The sequence below is a fragment of the Halichondria panicea genome, chromosome 16 (genome assembly GCF_963675165.1).
Source record: "Halichondria panicea chromosome 16, odHalPani1.1, whole genome shotgun sequence".
NCBI lineage: Eukaryota > Metazoa > Porifera > Demospongiae > Suberitida > Halichondriidae > Halichondria > Halichondria panicea.
In genome coordinates, this window is record NC_087392.1 from 1,610,886 (window position 1) to 1,631,151 (window position 20,266).

Genomic DNA, 20,266 nt, shown 5'->3' on the forward strand with positions numbered 1-20,266 from the left:
AAACACTGTGATATAGTAAGTCATTACAGTGAGCTACAAAACAAAGTTGTACGCGCTATTTACTTTTGCATTGGATAGGAGAATGCATCTGAGTTTCTCAAATCCTTCGAAGGTTCCATCGTGTACTCCAAATAGAGCGAGACTCTTGCAGAAGAGGTGTGAGAACTGGTGTAACAGGATCAACCGGTTTCTGAGGACAGGCATTGAAATGCCTTGTAGATGGTTGAACTCCATGGGAACCTTGTCTGGCAGCTGACACACTATCTTGCGGCGTATGGAAGACCAGGCCACACTGTGAGCAGAGCCACACGTCACATGATCAATGTGGACCTCATCAGGAATACGGAGCTCCTGTATAGGAAGGGCATGTACATGTATAAAGCATGATCTGATCTAGTGTAGCATCTTTTCGAGTTTGAAATCTCTTCTATGATCACAAAAGCTTGGATCACCAACCCCTTAAGTACTTGAAAAATTGCTAAATGAAATGAAATTGCTACTCACATGAGGTTCTCTGCAGGCTACAGTGGTATCATTGCCAATCTGTCCCTCATCATTGTCACCCCAGGTGAAGGCTTTCCCATCCTCTGTACACACCACACAGTGCAGAGACCCACACGCCAAGTCAACCACATTCTTGTACGCCAGAGGACCAAGGACACGCTTGGGAGTACGCTGGTGGGAATCATCGCCATGACCGAGACGGAAGTAGTCCCCTTTGCCCCTGTGATATAATTAGAATCACAGTAATGTCAGTACAGTAGATACAGTTAGGAGGGGCTAAGGATAGCTACAGCATGAGCTGTTCTTAAGATACATGGATACTTATAACAGTAAGTACACTGGAGGTTATTTGCATAGATTTAGACTTCACACAGCTATATAATACAGACATACGTACCATGTATAGACGTGGCCTTTGTTGGTGAGGGCAACAGAGAACTGAGATCCACACATCAACTTCATGACCCCCTTCCCATGAAGTGAGTCGATCTTTTTGGGGACCTTACAGCCGCCATTTTCATCTCGGCCGAGCTTCCCATAGTCCCCGTCCCCCCAAGAGTAGACATGGTCACTGCGAGTACCACACAGGGATTGGGCGTCACCACTGCCCAGCGCCAGACATGTCACATGCTCTCCCTTCAGTGCCATCACCTATACATATGGATGCAATGGACAACAACGTAATTGTATGTGTACAAGACAAGGTTTAGAATAGAAACATTCGAATCTACGTGGTAAAGATTGTCAAGGAATTAAAGCTTATTTGACATTGCAGAATTATCTTACAAGCCCCTGAGCATTCTAGGTGACATGTGCATGTACCGTAAGGAGTAAATACTAAAAAAAATGCTGACCTGTTTTGGTCTGTACTGTGGCTCATGATCGTTGTGACCTAGTCTGCCATATCTCCCTTTGCCCCAGGTGTACAGAGTGCCATCGTCAAGGATACAGCCACTGTGAGAGGCCCCACACGCCACCTCCACCACCTTCTTACCCTTCAGAGACTCTATCAGCTGAGGGGAGTCACAGTTACTGCAGGGAGACAATAGAGGAATTGTGAACACTGCTAAATTACATGTATCCAGCAAATAAAATTTAAAATGCAAATGTATTGGAGGCCCAGTACCAATGACATTCTAGATACCGAGAAAATGTTTACAATGTAGGAAGTTAGTAGATGTATAGAATCGCCAAATAAAATACTAAGGTATTTGGAAGAAACATGATTTTGTAAATGAGACAACGTACACTGTTCCTCCGAGTCCCAGTTTCCCATCATCCCCCTCTCCCCAGGCATAGACCACCCCCTCGTCAGTGAGGGCCAGACAATGCTTGCCTCCAGAGTGAACGGCCAGCTTCTTCACCACAACCCCTCGAGTAGCCAGAGAGGAGATTAGGGTCGGGTTGGCTACGTTTTCCAGGCTACCAGTACCAAGACGACCATAGGCACCATAACCAGATGCGTAAACCTACAGACAATAATAATGCTCATTATAATGTCTTTTAACCCTAAGGTCACTAAAAAGATAAATCTACAAATTACAATTGCAACCGATACTACTACAGCTCGATCTGTACCTTTCCATCTGTTGTGACAGCAAAGAGTGTTTGCTCTCCCCCTACAAGCTGGAGTGGTGAGAGCTCAGAGAAGTTATCTAGCAGACGAGGGAGTTTCACTTTGTTCCCCTCAACGCCCCCCAACTGACCGCGATGGTTGTGACCCCATCCGTAGATGGATATCGTGTTTGTTAGAGGAATGTTCCAGTCCTTCGGGTACCTGCAATGAGCATATGATGTAGGTACTGCTTGGTGTACACTGTATTATAATACTTCCCAGGTTTGTGATTCAAACATCCCCCCCCCCCCGTAGCAACATATAATTGATTTTACTCTACATGTAGTTCTGACATTACCTCTGTTTCCACAGGAGCAGCTGTTTGTCGTGCTCGTATTTGAACAGCTCGTGATTTTCATGCTCTTTGCTCTCCTCTTCAGTAGAGGCCTTGAGAGACCCAATCCTATCATGCACCTCAAGAAGGCACCTGTATAAACAACACACAGGTCACCTTGACAACTAGGACATACATGTACGTTCACTGTACTGCATGTACGTAAATTTTCAAACAGTACTCAACATGAAGGCACACTTATGAATCTGTTGGAGAAGCTAAAAACTACAATGCATGTTCATAATTATTATAACAGCTATGTAACTGAATAGCTTACTTGGCTGGGATTGGTGTTCTGTTCTGCAGTGACTTTGCCATGCGAGCAGCCAGACAGTACTGGTTGAACCATGTCCACTTGGTGACGTCCTTACAGCAGTCCATTGTGTCCAGCTCCACATCACTCGACAGGCCAACCACAGACTAAGAAAATTAGTAGCGTCTGATTTTGGAACACTCTATATCTAACTCATAATTATTATCATGCAAACAATGCTGATACATAAAAGTACCACAAACAAAGGCATTATAGCTGCATACAGTACCTGTAGGAAAGGGCTGTGTAGAAGTTGTGACCCTCCTGTGACGTGGGATACCTCAAAGTTGTACTGTTTGTGGAGGGCCTCAGGCATGCCCTTTACCAGAGACATCAATGAGGACATGCTACCACCAGACTAGAGAAAAAGAGAAAGAGAGAGTGACATAAAAATAATTGAAGACAAACTACATAGCAGCCGAAAACAGTAGTGCACAAATCATACAATTTCAGCAACAACTGGCTAACAGTAAACACAAAGTAAGTACAAAAGGATTACAGCGAGAGTAGCTAAGACAATAGTCACCTGTTTGAGTTGCTTGAGTGGACAGCAAGTGCCCCTGGCCCCCACACACAGCTGCTTGCTCACACACGAGTTGAAGAGCTTCCTCAGTTGTTGAATGGCCCACATTCTCTGCTGGGCATCAAGCATGTTCATCTGAGCACAAGAGGCAAGGGCAGAGCCAAGACGCATAATGGAGTCCTTACTGCGACTACGACCTAGTTGGAAATCAAGGAGACTTGTCACGAGATCAATGGACGGTCGTGATTGAAGGGCCCGATCGGAGAGAAGGTTGCCTCCTGATGACTTCTTAGGCATGAGGGGGTGGACAGTGAATCTGAAGCCCCACCCATTCACAGAGCCATCACTCTTGAATGCCCATGATAGTTCGTCACCGACGATTCGAATATCCTGCGACCAATCAACCGCCTCTCTCCCCGAGCGTACATTGCTGACTGTCCCACTTCCGTCTTTAATAACCAGCACATCGTGTCTTCTCTCTGTTGAACATCGGGTGTCAAAGTTCACGATAAGAGCCTCAGCCCCTGGGATGCGACACGTATTCGATAGTGTGGCATCATCGGGGTAAGGATGAGGGCTCTCCTGGATGATAGGCTGAGGGGACTCACTGAGTTGAGGCTCACGAGAGACGTCTTCCAGCTCACTGATACACAGCTCCATCAGCATACTAGCCACCTGAGGAGAAACGATGACACCAAGATCAATGTTAGCACACATAATTATACATGTATTGTACCACACGTGCATGCTGCAGTATACTGCACAATGCCTTACAGTACATGTACATGTAACTAAAACTCAAATTGATAATAATAATTTCACAACAACGTACACGTACATGTATCAAACCATAATATTAATTCGAGACTATCACTAATCATATGATCAACGTACCTCTGCATTAGACTTCCCCATGGGCGTGAGCACAGCCCCCAGTGTCTCCTTGCCCTTCTCACCCACTCTATTGGCCACAGCTAGTTTGAGCAGGTCCACCATTACCCGAGCATCCTCCACTGTCAGTAGTCGCGTAAAATCATCCAGACCAGACGGAATATGAACTTTCTTTTTAGGTACTTCTGCCGAGAGTTCACTTGTTTTAGACTCTGTGGACATGGGGAGGACTCTTGTAATTTCCACGACATCATGTTGATCAGTCGGCTTGTCCTCCTCCCTCTCCTGGGCGGCACTGGCCACGCCCCCTAACGAGCTCACAATAGCGTCCCTGGCGTAGGCAATTTGCAGTGCAGTGAGTACATGTGCCAGTGACTCCTGTTGTTTGGAGGGTGTGGTCAGTGAGAGAATGATCTTTGTGAGTGAAGGTCGTTTGAGTTCATCCTGTATGTGTGTGTCTTCCGTTGACTTGCGAATCATGAGGGAGGTGCCTAGTGAGTCTTGAGTAGTGCTGAAAGATATAGGAGTGAACTCTCCAGCATTTTGAGGCATGCCGGTAGCAAAGGCTATGCTGTGAGAGGAGCCACATGCTATCTTTGTGATTCGGTGGTCTTTGAGTAGTATGACTTGCTGTGGTTTACGATTGCTGATGGTGTTACCGTTGCCTTGTTGTCCGTGTTCATTGTCCCCCCAGGCATACACCTGCAGTACAAGCAGACAACAGCTTTAGAAGTAAGGAACACACGCAATGCAAATATACAGATACTTGTAAATCTTATAACATAAACACGCTGCATGTACATAGGATTTCAGTTGTACGTTATCCGTTGGTAATGGCAAAAGGGCACCCATTCTATCAGCTAATCAGAACAAATGAGGTGCATTTTGCTAACCACTACTCACCTCTCCGTTCTCAGTGAGTGCCAGAATGTGCAGTGAACCGACTGCTACCTGCACCACCTTCTTAGTGAGGGACTCCACCAGCTGAGGCTCCCTCACATGAGCCGTGCTGTCTGTGCCCAGGCGATAGTAGTCACCCTTGCCCCTGTAACAACAAGAGAATCAAGACTTTAATGACTGTTTGAATTCATCAATATAATAGGTGTTGCATTACAATCTACGGTTAAGTTGTGGGCAGTCAAAGATACATCTTCACTTTACCAAACATGTGATTTGCACTCACCATGTGTACACCTTTCCTTCCTTGGTGAGCAGGACAGAGAACTGACTGCCACACTCCAACTGAGATATTCCCCCCTCTAAGGTAAAGTTCTTGACCATGGAAGGACTCTTTGAACCCTTGAGTTCACCCTTGCCAAGTTTCCCATAGCTACCGTCCCCCCAACTCCACAGTGATCCATTCTCTGTGGCAGCCAGAGTTTGAGCATCTCTAGAGCCACACGCCACACACGCCATACGCAACTTCTCAAGCTCACGAACCTATACAGCAATACACGAACGGAACTGTCTCAATGCACGAGTGATCAGTGAGCGAAGAGCAAGTACTTAAGTAGAGAGGTACATGCACTACAAGGTAGGCAGAGCAAAACTCTAATTTTGAGCGTTTTATTCCCTTAGGTGAGACTAACCAGTTTAGGCTTTGGCTGGTTGGCCTTGTCTCCGTGACCCAGTCTCCCATGAGCACCCTGTCCCCACGTGTACAGCTCTCCGTTTGATGTAATGGCTGCAGAGTAGTTGCTGCCACACGATATCTCCTTGACGTGCTTGCCTTGGAGACTCTGGATCATCTTGGGACGATCGTAACTCCTGGAGAGAGAAAAGAAAGGCCGTACATGACATACATTTTGGTGTAAAAACATATTAGGCTAAACCGAGAAACAACCAAAAGATTGGAGATATCTAATATTATTTTTATGTACATGTAGGCCCCTTCGTTTCGAATCAGCTCTGTAACTAAAATAACAAAAATTATGATTTTATGAAAGCTTTATCTAACGCTACATGAAGAAAATCGTGCTTAAAAACACATCACCACGTACTTGTTGTCTCCCAGTCCCAGCTGCCCGTACTCTCCGTCACCCCAGGAGAAAACTTTGCCATCTGCAGTGAGGGCCATTGCATGTCTCCCTCCTGTGCTAACTGCCACCTTCCTCACAACATAGGTTGTCAGGTCACCAATGATCTTAGGGACAGCTACATCAGTCAGTCCCCCCACTCCCAGGCGGCCATTGGTGCCCTCCCCACTGGCATACACCTTCCCATCTTGAGAGACTATGAAGAGAGTTTTAGAGCCTCCAACGAGTTGAATTGGGTGGAGCTTGGCTAGAGCATGGCTCTCATATGGACTCTTCACCTGTGAGGAGGGAGAATTATACCAACTAGAACTGACTTATTATTTTGATGATGCTTAATAGTAAACAAAGTTGAAGTCAAAGCTCGATCGATCTGTTACACAGCTTAATCAGTCCGAACTACATGTACTAAAGTACATGTAACTAGAGCATTACACATGTGCATACCTTAGAGTCTGAGTTTCCACTGCCTAGCTGAGTTCGATCGTTGAGGCCCCACACAAACACTTTATTAGAGTGACTGTCTGCCCCGCCCTCCATCTTCCTCCGTTGCTTGCGGACTAGACCACTCTCTTTGGATTCTGATTCGTCGACAGTGAGGAAGGAGAAGCTAGCCGCCACCTCGTCTTCATTCATGTCCACGCGTCCAATCACACTTACTCCGTGGATCTTGACATCAATGCCATCACTCTTGCAAGACCGGACCACTATCTCCATGATAGAGTAGAACTGGGTGGGGGAAATGCAGTTAGCTGATGTGAACTATGGGATATATACACAGCTCAGCATACAGCACAATAAAGGTACAGTACAGTACACAATTAGTCAAGTGTGCTCAAAGTTTAGTACTACATGTACATGGCGGTGATACTTGAAATTCAACTTGCACACATGTAGAGTAGTACAGGGTACATGCTCTTCAAGGTAGGAACACCATTACTACACCCTCCTCCTCTTACCTCAGTGAGTCCACTGACGAGGATACACTCTCTGCAAGTGGAGGAGACTGAAACTTGCTTAATCTCCTTGAGTAATCCGATGCTGTTCCCTGCCAGCACTGCCACCACACTGGGCATGTAGCTACTGTCACTCTGCTCAACCTGCACAGAATACATAGAAGATCATTAAAAAAATATATATAACAGTATAAAATGTTAGTGGCTAAAATTCATGGCCAACAAAACTATGGGCAACAAAATTAGACAAATCAGGCCCAAATGTAACATTTTATATGCAATTCTCCTTCACTCTTCACCTGTATTGCCAGCTGCTCAATTAGGATGTTCCGTTGGAGCTCAAGTCGTACCCAGTGTTTGCCCTGAGGGCCACTGGACTGCCAGTAGGTGCTGTGGTTGCCATCGATGAGACGATATGTCTGGTTCTCGTTGCTAGAGACTGAGAGGTGACGCACAATCTGGTCCCAGTCCATCACCACTGAACCACCTCGCATCTTCTTCTTCTTACGTCTGTGTGTGGGTGTGTGTGCGAGTGTGTGTGTGTGTGTGTGTGTGTGTGTGGGTGGGTGGGTGTGGGTGCATGTGTGTGTGTATGGGTAAAATTAGGTTGCTGTTCTCCAAGTAGAGCTGAACAGGCACACCACACACAAAACTGTGCATTGTATCCAAAGCAAGCACAGTAGTTACTAATTGTGCGTGATATATGGTACAAATTCCTTACTTGAGAGCCCTCTTGCGTGACCTTGGTGACCCCACGTAGACAGCTGCTTGTCCCTGATCATCGGTCCTCTCGAAGGCATGGTTGTGAGACTGTCCCTTGTAGAAGCAGTTCTGACAGAAATCAAAGTCAGCACACACCTGACAATGGTAGCGGACCCCCTCAATCGGGAACATACCACATCCATTGCATCTGTGCGTGGGGGGGGGGGGGGGCGATGAATAATTACGATTGCACGTGCAGTACAAGTATTCACATAGCTGTGGAATCTGCCAACTCAACACAGTAAACATTGCCCAAGTTGGTTCAGTGTTAAATTACAAGTAAAAGTTGAAGCCATGAGAGTTCAGTGCTTGTTTTCTGCCATTAGCCTTTTGTTTCTTGGCAGTCAGTGTGCTGGCCAAGTAAGCTATTTTCGTGACTATGAGAGGAGACAGCAAGTGGTTGACACTTTTGAGAAAGCTTTAATAGCTAACTCCACTAACATCTTCATCCTACGAGACGCTCTTTTCCCAAGCAATGACTACCCATCAAGCAGTTTATACATTTTCTATCGCGTGCAATTACATGAAAATGTCACTTTTAATACGATAACACAATGGTGCAGGACCAGTGTTTTAGTACAGGCTAGCTCTTGGATGATGCTAACACTATCCTCTGGATTGATGGTCTATGTTCAAGGGGGAATTAACGAACATATATTATTTCCATCCTATATAGGACTGTCTCTGAACATTAGCAACAACAATATTGAAGGAGGATTCAATGAAACAGATATCAGATATGCTGTTCAATACATAACACCGTGGGTGAGTGTAACCAAATTACATGTACATGTTTACCTACCAATAATAAGAAATTAATGAACAAACTGCACACACACACACACACAGCTCCAGAGGTATGCAACTTTAGAGTCGGGAGAGAAAATATCACAGCAATTGCTTTCAAATAAGGACAAGGGATATTTGTGTCAACACAGTTCATTCAACCTACTTCTAGTGATACTCACTGCATGCATAGTACTATGGATAGTTATATTGGCGATTGTGAAAATGTACCACGTATCAAAAATGGACGAGTTTGAGCAGAAGATGAACTTGTCGATTATTCTCTCAATAGGAATAACAACTTTACTATTTAACATCACTGAGATTGTGTTGAACATCATCGTACTAGATATTTTTGTGAAGGCTCAACAACGTGCTTCTCCCGGCAGTAATACAAGTCTTCTTGACCAGCACACTAACACAAGGTGGCTAGCTATAATAGCTTCAATTGCCATTTTCATCATTACAGCGATAATAACACAAAGTTTGCTTTACTGTTGCAACAAGTCAACTAAACTACCTACTTTCTCCATCTGCTGCATCAAAATTAAATGGCTCTATCCATTCATTATTGCAAGCTTTTTTACATTCGTCTTAATAGAAGGAGCAAACATCACACCAGTGTTTCTGATGCTACTTAATGCACCACTGGTGACAATTTCCATATTAGTGTTCATTGTAACATATATTGGTGCCACTGTACTATGGTTTTCCTTCTATATTCTCAGTAGATTTCAAGGTGAAACATGGACAAAAGAATCGTTTCTTGGATTTACTTCTTCAATAGTGCTTCTATTAGTAACAGGTGTTCTCACATGGATTTACATGGTAACTCTATTTACAGCCACAAGAGAAGAGAGTCCTGATCTGGTAACTTACGCTGTTACGCTAATCCCATCAATTCTCTCTATAATTGTTGGATACAAAGCAAAGGAGAAACTATTCAAATACAAAACGACAGGAACCAACAAAGAAGAAGAACATGATAGTGAGATTGCGACAGAAAACAATGAAGAAGGAGAACAACAACAACATAGTGAGATTAATATAGAATATAATGACAGTGAACAGCTGTATGTACGTTTCCCAGAGACCGTGATTTAAAACTTTTATTCTTTAATTGCTGACTACACTATATAATTGCGAGCACTATAACTTATCTAGACTGGAATTGCACTATAGATTTTACCTTGTACGACATAATGAATTGTGTGGAACTGCATGGAACTTAATGAAAGCACCGCGAGTGCTGATGCCTCGGTGGAAGCTAAAGCTACTATAGCAATACTTTTATTCACACATTTAAACATTTTTGCATACATTTTGCTGCATGCATGCAGAATCACAGAGAAACTCATAGAGTGGGTAATTATCGATCATGATTGTTGTTAAAAAAACGATCGATGCCAAAAGTCCAAGTCGAAAATGAACAAGTGGCTAAATGCAGTACGTTGGCCCTTTCTACACAGGCTAACGTACTGCATTTAGCCACTTGTGAAAATGAATGGCTGCATCAGCAGAGCCTTGCAGCCCTCTTCTCACTCTTGCAGCTACCAATAGCTAGCGTTCTAGTGCAGAGCTAACTACTAAGTAGAGTAGCAACACTCTGTGGACAAGTTTTTCTACGAACTCTTCTGAAAAGGCTGCAATGGCATTCCAAGTAAGTAAAACTAGGCATAACTCAAGAACAAAGCATTATTTTGCAAATCCACGAATGAAAACATGACTAGAAGCCTATAGAAACTCTTACTTGCACTTCACTCTTACATACACTTCATTGGTCGCTTGAGCAGCTGTAGCAGTCTACACACACACACAAACACACTACCGTATGCCTCGCTTGCGCATGTGCACCGAGGCATAATGAGTGTCACTATTAACCCTTTACCTGTGCATTTACCTATACATCATTTGCTACACCTAAAATCACGTGTGTAGGATATACCACACCTAAGAGGAGGATATGCACCCATATATCCTCCATTACCGTGGTTACTCCGAGGCGAATGTAACCATGGTAGCGGAGGATATATGGGATGCATATCCTCCAAGTAGGTGTGGCATATCTGACTTATATACCATGTGACCACAGCACTATAAATAAAAGGACCTCCCCCTAGCAACAATTAATTCAATCCACGATGCAGACTGCAAAAAAGAACAAGACTATGCCGGATTTTGCAGCCGTCAAAGAGCTAGTTGAGCAACACGTCGACTCCTACAGATGCTGAAGAGCTTCCTTGGTCCAAGCGTTGACCATTCGACGTCCCTTACTGGAGTTGCAAGCTTTTCTTGTATCCAAACCCACGCCCATGGACCCATCCATGGAAGCTTAGCCATCCTGTTGGAGAGCACCTTCTGTGTTTCTACCGTCACTTTGAGTGTTAGTACCGTCAAGCATGGCTCTTTTCTCTTTACTTACTTTCTTGAACAAAATAATGAAATAAATAAATTGAAAAACTGTGCATGCCTGGGGCTGTATGCTAATATTCTATATCCTACAGCTGTTGACCAATGAGATCAATTAGTGGTGATGTAAGTGTGGTATAAGTATAGTTACCGAGAATCAATAGATATGAATAACCAAATAAAATTCATCATCACTTGACAACTAAATTTAATCAGTACGTGCACTAAAAGTAAACAAGTTGCATCCATCTAGCCAGTTACTAAAGAGAAAAAATGAAGCTATATCAAGCATTTGCTGTCTTCATTGTACTGATAGGTACAGGTAGTAGTACAGATGTGTGCAGCAATTTTCTTGAGTTCAGAAGATGTGAGCAGATTATCGATATGTTTGAAGAAGCCTTAATCAAGGAAGAATCAAACATATTTGCCCTCAATGATATTTTTTTCCCAAGCAACCGACATCCGGCTTCCAACTTCATGGTTGGATATTTAATTATCAGACCTGGACAAGATGAGAATTCAACCCTAAAATTACATATCAGAAGCTGGTGCACAAGCACTTCATACACAATAGCAAGCCCTCTTATGCTTCAAACACTCTTTACAGGACTAACCTATATCTGTCATATGTCAGTAAGTCGTCAGCTTATAATGCCAAGCAACCTATTCCTAAACATAACTGATCACAACTTCAGTGAAAAGGAAATTGATTATACACTTGACTATGCACTTGACTATATCACACCTTGGGTAAGTTCATATTTACTTTTTTCTCGTACAAAGTCATGTACGTGTTCTATTTTTACAAATTCAGCTTAAACTTTATACAAGGAAAGAAGCACAGTCAGGTGAAATATCTTACAAGGATGAAGATAAAGGATATATGTGTGATACTGTCTCTTTTAGCTGGGTTTTAATGGTGTTTACGGTGATTGTGACTATCACAGCAATTTGCATATTGTGCAAGGTGTTGTATTTTTTGCTGAACACTAAATCTAAACAAGCTGATGTAAACAGGGCAGTTTTTTTCTCTATGGGATTTGTAGTTTTCTCTGTCAACATTTTGGATATCATTGTCCTTGCGCATGAAGCGCACATTTACATCATTCAGGAAGTAAAAATTGATGAGAAATATAGGCCAATGTTCCAAAATCCAGCAGAAGATTTGACCTTTCCTTTGGGTCATAGGATAGTAAAAGTATCGCAAGTAGTTGTTGGGATTTTTGTGTTTGGTATAGGAGGGTTCATTGGATGTTGTTGCTCAACTTCCCTTCCAAAAGCACTAAACTTTTGTCATTGCTTTTGTACCTCCAATTGTGCTTATTTCCTATGTTTTGCTAACCTCTTCTACTTCGCATATATGGTCGGTCTAAACGTACTGCCAACATTTTTGATGCTGTTCATTACACCAATCGAAACGCTATCTGTTCTGGTATTCTTTGTGTCACTGCTGTCCAGTGGTGTGATGTTCATGACCATCATCATATTCCAAATTGAGATCCACAAGAAAATGAATGGGGAAAAGAAAAAGACGAAACTATGTGCAACAATCGTTTCAGCTTTCATTTACTTCTTAGTGCTAATTTCCATTGTTATACTCATGATTGTATTTCTATTTATATTGGCTTCAGTCAAAACTAATAATACATCGTATCTTGCTCCTGTTATACTATCGTTTGGCTCCACAATACTCTCGATATTGGGTGGCTATGTTACTATGCGAATACTGTCAAAGAAAAACAACACACAGAACAGTAATGAGTCAGAAATGGAATCTGGTACGGAAATGAGTGAGAGAACGACAAAGGAAGACAGTGATGACGGAGAAGATACAGAGGAGAAGCCACTCTTGCAAAACGAGTCATCCTTATGAGACATTTTATGACTTTTCGTGTATTAAATGGACACATTGTTACTTTATGTACGTACGTCATACCACCTTAAGAATAAAACCATTTGTACTGCCACGTCATGCACTGTCAGCTATGAATAGGGGCAAGAGTTCATGATAGAGTACACAATATAATGACTATGAATATCTTACACCACAAAAGTCCTTTGTAAACACCCCTATAAACATTAAGGCATAGTTTATAAACGTTGCAGTTCACAGTATTTTGGTGCTTCTATAATTATATTGATCTACTTCAAGCTGTCACATTGCAGAGCTTGTGATCTACATTATTCACTTTGTGTCACTACCAAACCCTTTACCCTCATTTACCTATACATTTTCTATACATAAAATCACATGTAGTTACCGAGAAGCAATTGGTATGAATAACCAAATAAAATTCATCATCAAAATGCTGATTTAAACAAGTTTGCATCCTATCTAGCCAGTTGCTAAAGAGAAAACATGAAGCTATATCAAGCATTTGCAGTTTTCATTGTACTAATATAGGCACGGGTAGTTGTACAGATTTGTGCAGCGAGTATGGTCAGTTTAAAAGGTGTGAGCAGATTATCGATACGTTTAAAGAAGCCTTAATCAAGGAAGAATCAAACATATTTGCCCTCAACAATATTTTTTTCCTGGGCAACCGATATCCAGTGTCCAACTTTGTGGTTAGATATCATATTATTGTGCCTGGACAAGATGAGAACTCAACCTTTTTTGGTGTCAGAGGCTGGTGCAAGAGCGCTGTAACACAATAGCAAGCCCTGTTATGATCGTGACGCTCTTTACGGGGCTAACTATCTTCTATCATAAGGAAGTAAATCGTCAGAGTTTAATGCCAAGCATCCTACTCCTAAACATAACCAAACACAACTACAGTGAAGAGGAAATCGATTATGCACTCGACTATATCACACCTTGGGTAAGTTCTTACGTATTTACTTTTTACTTTTAAGTTGTCATGCATTCTATTTCTACAAATGCAGCTTAAATTGTATACAAAAAAAGAAGCACAGTCAGGTCATATAACTTACACGGATGAAGAGAAAGGATACAAGTGTGATGTCTTCTCTTTTAGCTGGGGTCTAACAGCGATTACAGTTACTATAACTATAGCAGCAATTTGCATGACGTGCAAGGTGCTGTATTTCTTGCTAAAAGCCGAATCTAAACCAGCTGATGTAAACAGGGCGGTGTTCTTCTCTTTTGGAATTATAACTTTCCTTGTCAACATTGCTGATGTCGGTTTTCTTGTGTATGTAGTATATGTTTACATTTCCGTATACACGCAATTCGTTCAGAATGAATCAAACCATGAGAAAAGTGGAACAGACCCTTCGACTGTTCTGAATCATGTGCTAGTTAAAGTATTTGAGCTAAGCGTTGGCATTCTCGTATTTGGTATTGGGGGAGCCATCACTAGCTGCTGCTCACCTTTTCTTCCACAACCAGAGCTACATGTTACATGTAACTTTTGTACCTCCAAACGTGTTTATTTTCTACATTTTGCTAACTTCTTCTACTTCACATATATGGTTGGTCTAAAAGTATTGCCAACATTTTTGATACTGTTAATTGCACCAATCGAAACGATATCTGTACTGATCTTCTTTGTGTCACTGCTGTCCAGTTGTGTGATGGTAGTGACCATCGTCATACTCCGAAGTGAGATACATACATTGAAGAAAAGGGTTGAGGCGAGGAATAAAATTGAACTATGTCAAACAATTTGTTCAGCTTCCATTTACTTTTTGGCACTAATTTCCATTGTTTTGCTCGTAGTGGTATTTCTGAAGGTATTGGCCGCCACCACAAATAGTAATGCACCATATCTTGCTACAGTTATACTATCCTTGGGTTCCACAATACTCACCATACTGGGTGGCTATTTAACCACGCAAATATTGTCAAAAGAGAACACACAAAAAAGTGACTTGGAATCTGGTACGGAAATGATTGATACGGTAAATGAAGATACAGCTGGGACCTCTACAGAGAATGGAACCCCAGCTGCAGAAAAGAATGGAGAAGAGAATGGAGAAGATGATGAAGCCACCGCATTCTTGGGGGGGAAAAAAAAATGTCGAAAGTACTCTTAACTTGAACACTTGAATGTTAACACCAGTGCACTATTATAATTGTTACAGTACATGATGTTTTCACAGGTAGATTTGTTTGTGATTTCACTGTTAAGCTCATTTTGCTGGTATTAGCTCAAGTTGTGAAATTAATCTTATTCATAACGTTTCGCAAGTGGTTTTAATGAGATTCATTGCAATAGGCGAGTACACATTTTGCGATTTTACTCTCATTTGCAGAAATAGCAGAAATTAATACTCGCGAAAATATGTCACCTTAGGTAACCTGATGTGGGCACTGAAAACCAATGAGATTATTAAGAGGTGTACAGTACCTGTGTCTTGGGTGTATTCCTGGCACTAGCTCCATCTCAGAGATGAGTCCAGTCCAGTTATTCTGTTCTGGGAAGTCCACACACACGTCTGTCCCGTTCCGGTTGATGGAGCAAACCACACCCACACTCTGATGAGTCACCGAGCCCCACTTGTATCTATGACAGATTACATAAGCCACAAAACAGTTGTACATACATGTACAGTATGTCACAGGCAGCAGTTAAGGCATGGAGGGCTCTAGCTCACAATAGTCTAGTGAACTCAGTGTGGTCAATCCATTGTGGCTACATCAGCACCATTGCAAAACAGCTGAAAAATATTCACTCCCACCCCCCCTCACTTTGGAGTGATGACGGCTCTCTTGACGCGAACCTTGTCCCCTGGTTTGAAGGAGAGCACTCCGGAGGCTTCAATGTCCCCCAGCAGCTCACAGTGACAGAACCTCACCCAGTAAGTGCTCCCCTTCTGCTGCCAGTTGGCCTGTACATTCAGGTCTTGGAGGCTATCACTGTCAACCTGGATGAGGTAGTGGGGTAGGTATGATTATGTTCAGTGACAACTGCAATACTCAGCAAAACACAGCAGGTGTTAGTGGAGTAAGCAAAATCATACCAAACATACAATATTCATTGCTCAATTGACACTAAAGAGTGCACCAACAACATTATACCTAAATAACTAGGCAACTCGGCACAAAAACAAATTGGCCAAATGTCCAAATGTCGCACATAATTATAATATAGATGGCTTCAATTAGAAACATGACACAATGGTACACCTACCTTCATGACACGTCCGATGTCCCCGAGGCGCACCTCCTCATAGCCCTCACAGCAGCGCACCATCATGCCCATACTGATACTGTCTCTCACATAGTGGGCATACTCATCACCACTGGAGAAATCCTCGCGACTCTTGAAGCTCTTGTCATCTGCTAAGGAGAAAGAAACAGTGAATACAACCATTTAAACACACTTACTCCTATGGGGGGTGATCAGTGCCAAAACCTCCAGTTCTTTTTATTTAGTACTAAAATTATTTGCATGGTAAAGTTCTACATACAAATGACACGCTCTCTCTTATTTGCATGTGAAGTTCTACATACAAATGATACTCTCATTTGCATGGTGAAGTTCTACATACAAATGACACGCATTTGCATGGTGAAGTTCTACTACATACAAATGATACTCTTATTTGCATGGTGAAGTTCTACATACAAATGATACTCTTATTTGCATGGTGAAGTTCTACATACAAATGATACTCTTATTTGCATGGTGAAGTTCTACATACAAATGATACTCTTATTTGCATGGTGAAGTTCTACATACGATGAAAGTTCTACATACAAATGAGAAGTTCTACATACAAATAACGCTGCATGGCAAATGATAAGCTTTGTTAGTTTTACAATGACATGTACACTCTCATATATATTTGCATTAACTTAAAACCACTCCCTTTTTCATCTGTAAGGAAGGGCTCGGATGAAAAAGGGAAGGTTGGAATACAATTAGAACAAACCACTACATAATGTGTGGGTGTTTATTCAGCTTTGATCCCAGACCGTCAGAAATGTATTTTATACTCGAGGCTATATAGCAACAGAAATAGTACATGCGTGAGTGGTGGCACGCGAGTTGTTAGGACGTTAACATTGTGGGAGCGTGACATTCTTCACGCATGCCCCTATAGGACAACTGTAAATTTATAGTGGCATATTGAAGGAGGACACAATTAACATTATAGTATAGACGGACATTTTAATTAACATATCAACTACGTGTTGGACACGCCCGCTCATGTGGCAATCCTTTTTGGTCACATAAGTGGGCGTGTCCAATAACGGAGTTAAAAAAAATTACTCTCTCCCCTGAGCCTTTTCTTAGGTGAAAAGGGGAGTAGCAAATGCGAGAGTATCTTTTGTATGTAGAGCTTCACCATGCAAATGAGAGTATCATTTGTATGTAGAACTTCACCATGCAAATGAAAGTATCATTTGTATGTAGAACTTCACCATGCAAATGAGAGTATCATTTGTATGTAGAACTTCACCATGCAAATGAAAGTATCATTTGTATGTAGAACTTCACCATGCAAATGAGAGTATCATTTGTATGTAGAACTTCACCATGCAAATGAGAGTATCATTGTATGTAGAACTTCACCATGCAAATAAGAGAGAGCGCGTCATTTGTATGTAGAACTTCACTATGCAAATGAGAGTATCATTTGTGTGTAGAACTTCACATGCAAATAAGAGAGAGCGCGTCATTTGTATGTAGAACTTCACTATGCAAATGATTTTAGTACTAAATAAAAAAGCTGGAGGTTTTGGCACTGATCACCCCCCATATACTCCAGTACTAAAATAGAATCTAACCTCTAGAAAACACTAGCAAATACATAATGTTGGAAGTAATAAATGATGTGTACATGCAGCTAGCTGCATGTATCTGTACACAGTTACCGGAAAAACCTGAGAACACTGATGGTCATACTTGATAACACTCACCCTCAGGGTCAGTCTCCCCCTGGTCTGAGCTGCCACTGGAATCAGATGAGCTCTCGTACACCATCACAGCGTCTCCTCTCTCCTCGCTGACCTCCTCTGTTGTCGTGATAATAGGAGGTTGGGCCGGTGGTGGTGGTAGTGGTGGGGTATCCTTGGTGTTGGACTCAAGGTCCGGTACCTCGATGTTAGTGTGGTCCAATAGCCAGGCTATGAGCCGCTCCAAGCTGCTGCTCTGGATCTCCTGTGGAGTGGAATGAGGTGATGAGAAGGAATCAATATCAACACAAATAAACACACACACACAGAGCTTTACCTAGCTTGTGTAGGAAGAAAAACAAAAGTTATACGAGACAAGATGTCCATGCAGCTTAATTGGAGCAGAGCCTGGAGGTTCATGACATGACACTTGTTACCTCCCATGAAATAATACATGAATCATGTATTATTTCATGGGTAATAAGTGCATGTACTTGTATTAATAATTATACACTATACTCCCAATCTGCATGCAGGGATAAAGGTATATGGAGCAACCCCTTTGAAAGAAAGGAGGACAATGGCAAAAGAACATTAATTATTCTAGCTTTAATATCACTTTCAATTTATGTTTCAAACACAATGTTAATCTCTACATGTACATCTTTGTATTAAAGTGCATACAATTAGAAACATGATGAATTTACAAACATGTACAAAAGACAACGATGGATGGGTTAACAATTAAAATTTTAATTAAGAGAATCTTAGCTTGATGATGTGAACACAACACACACACACACAAACAAGGGTACAGTTAGTTTATGATTCCTCGGCAACTGTATCATCATCTTCGTCCCCCATGAAGCCCAGTCCCTCTTGTAGCCCCACTCTAGCGTAATCATCTGTGTCGATAGACTTGCAGAAGTTGATGGCATAGCGAAGCTTCTCCTCCAGTACTGGTTTGCACGAGTAGCGTGGGATCTTGAGTAGGAAGAAGCAAGTGTAGGATTCGGGCAGGTAGTAGTCAGGGGGGTGGTATTTGTCCAGAACCTGTGATGGAAACAAGAAGTAGATGTTTGTATGATTGAGGTGAGTAATCGCCTAAAAACTTCCTATTTAGGGAACAAAAGAAGGTACTTCGTACAGTATGTATGCAGGCACGTATAGGCAATTTGTAGCATTGCGTTTTAAGTGTATATAAAATTATACTAACCTGAAGAACGAAATCTCTTCCTCTAAAGTCTGCAGCTGTCCTGGGCAGCCTCGTCCGTCCCCACACAAACCTCAGGAACAGAGACCTCTCACTTTGATTGAAATTTTCCATCACCTCCCAGAACCAGCGAACCAGAGATGCCGTCGCATCGATCCCCTTGTACGTTGTGACGGACTTGAGCAGCTGTATGGATATCTCGGTGCTACCACACACCATAGTTTCAAGTTCTGGCCCAGTAAACAGAGAGAGCAGTGGAACAGGGATCACTTTAGCCATTCCTTCTCTCATTGCTTGAATCTGAGCATCATATTCGTGCAGACGAAGATGCATAGAGAGACGAACATATTCTTCACTGTTTTCGGGTGTTACGTGAGTCCAGGAGTGATGTAATCGAACTTCGTAGCCAGTTGCACTTGGTGCTGTGAACTCAATGCCGGAGAATGTTTCAGGGTTGTCTCTAATGAAGAGCAAACCTTGGACGTAGTCACTATCGATCTCAGAGAGGTCTGCAAGGGTTAGCGGAAGTCCAACAAGTTGTTTCCAAACAGGCGGGGCAAGGTTCAAATTTATTGGTGAGCCGGATCGAACAGCGATTCCCATTAAAGCTCCGAGGAATCTAAACATGTTGGTGTGTATATGAGAGTTGGCTGCAGGGTTAATGATGAAGCAATCACGATTGACTCCAGCGTCATCTCGTCCATTGGGAGTCTGCATGAGTAGCGGGACTGATCCGTTTTGGAGCTCATCACACATTTCAGCGATGGACTCAGAGTAGCCTCCTCCACAATCATCGACACTCTCTCCTACAAACTTGACCTTCCAGATTCTGTGAGGAAGGAGGAGGTCTTCACTGCCCACAATACTCCACTTGGAGCACATCTGACCAAATACAGAATTCAATCCCTCGGGACCTGCCAGGCCTCCTCTCGTACGTGATCTCTTGACTTGGACACGGTTGAGCTCTATGACTGGTCCATGCTGTTTGCCTTGGGTCATAGTGGCCTTGATGACTCGTTTGAAGGCATTTTCCTAAGAGGTGGAGATACAATAATTATGGTAATACAGTATAATCACTGCAATAAACATCAATTACAGTGAGCTCCAAAACAAATTACG

General features: G+C 42.4%; 1 protein-coding gene and 2 long non-coding RNA genes across 7 annotated transcripts in view; 2 read left to right on the forward strand and 1 right to left on the reverse strand.

The window, feature by feature from the left end:
• Positions 1-20,266, reverse strand: part of LOC135350661 (E3 ubiquitin-protein ligase HERC2-like) — a 50,408-nt gene that overhangs the window by 1,682 nt on the left and 28,460 nt on the right. For 2 of the 5 annotated variants that reach the window (XM_064549521.1, XM_064549519.1), the window contains exons 55-56: positions 19,151-20,179; positions 18,560-18,987 (exon numbers count right to left, since the gene is read on the reverse strand). In XM_064549521.1, the coding sequence (XP_064405591.1) occupies positions 18,757-18,987; positions 19,151-20,179 (1,260 nt within the window). In that variant the 3' untranslated portion in view covers positions 18,560-18,756. Of the gene's footprint in view, positions 1-63; positions 352-504; positions 725-901; positions 1,156-1,358; positions 1,537-1,752; positions 1,974-2,082; positions 2,282-2,417; positions 2,547-2,730; positions 2,874-2,995; positions 3,125-3,292; positions 3,965-4,183; positions 4,883-5,083; positions 5,226-5,363; positions 5,621-5,769; positions 5,948-6,180; positions 6,495-6,660; positions 6,943-7,172; positions 7,314-7,468; positions 7,680-7,890; positions 8,080-15,439; positions 15,596-15,780; positions 15,957-16,222; positions 16,375-17,958; positions 18,200-18,559; positions 18,988-19,150; positions 20,180-20,266 lie in introns of those variants that run through there. The other 3 variants (XM_064549523.1, XM_064549522.1, XM_064549520.1) reach the window with 3 other exon arrangements.
• On the forward strand, positions 11,327-13,098 carry LOC135350706 (uncharacterized). Its single transcript, XR_010399238.1, has 2 exons — positions 11,327-11,876; positions 11,941-13,098. It is a non-coding gene; the product is annotated as an uncharacterized LOC135350706 (long non-coding RNA).
• Positions 13,446-15,307, forward strand: LOC135350707 (uncharacterized). The gene is made up of 2 exons (XR_010399239.1): positions 13,446-13,948; positions 14,013-15,307. It is a non-coding gene; the product is annotated as an uncharacterized LOC135350707 (long non-coding RNA).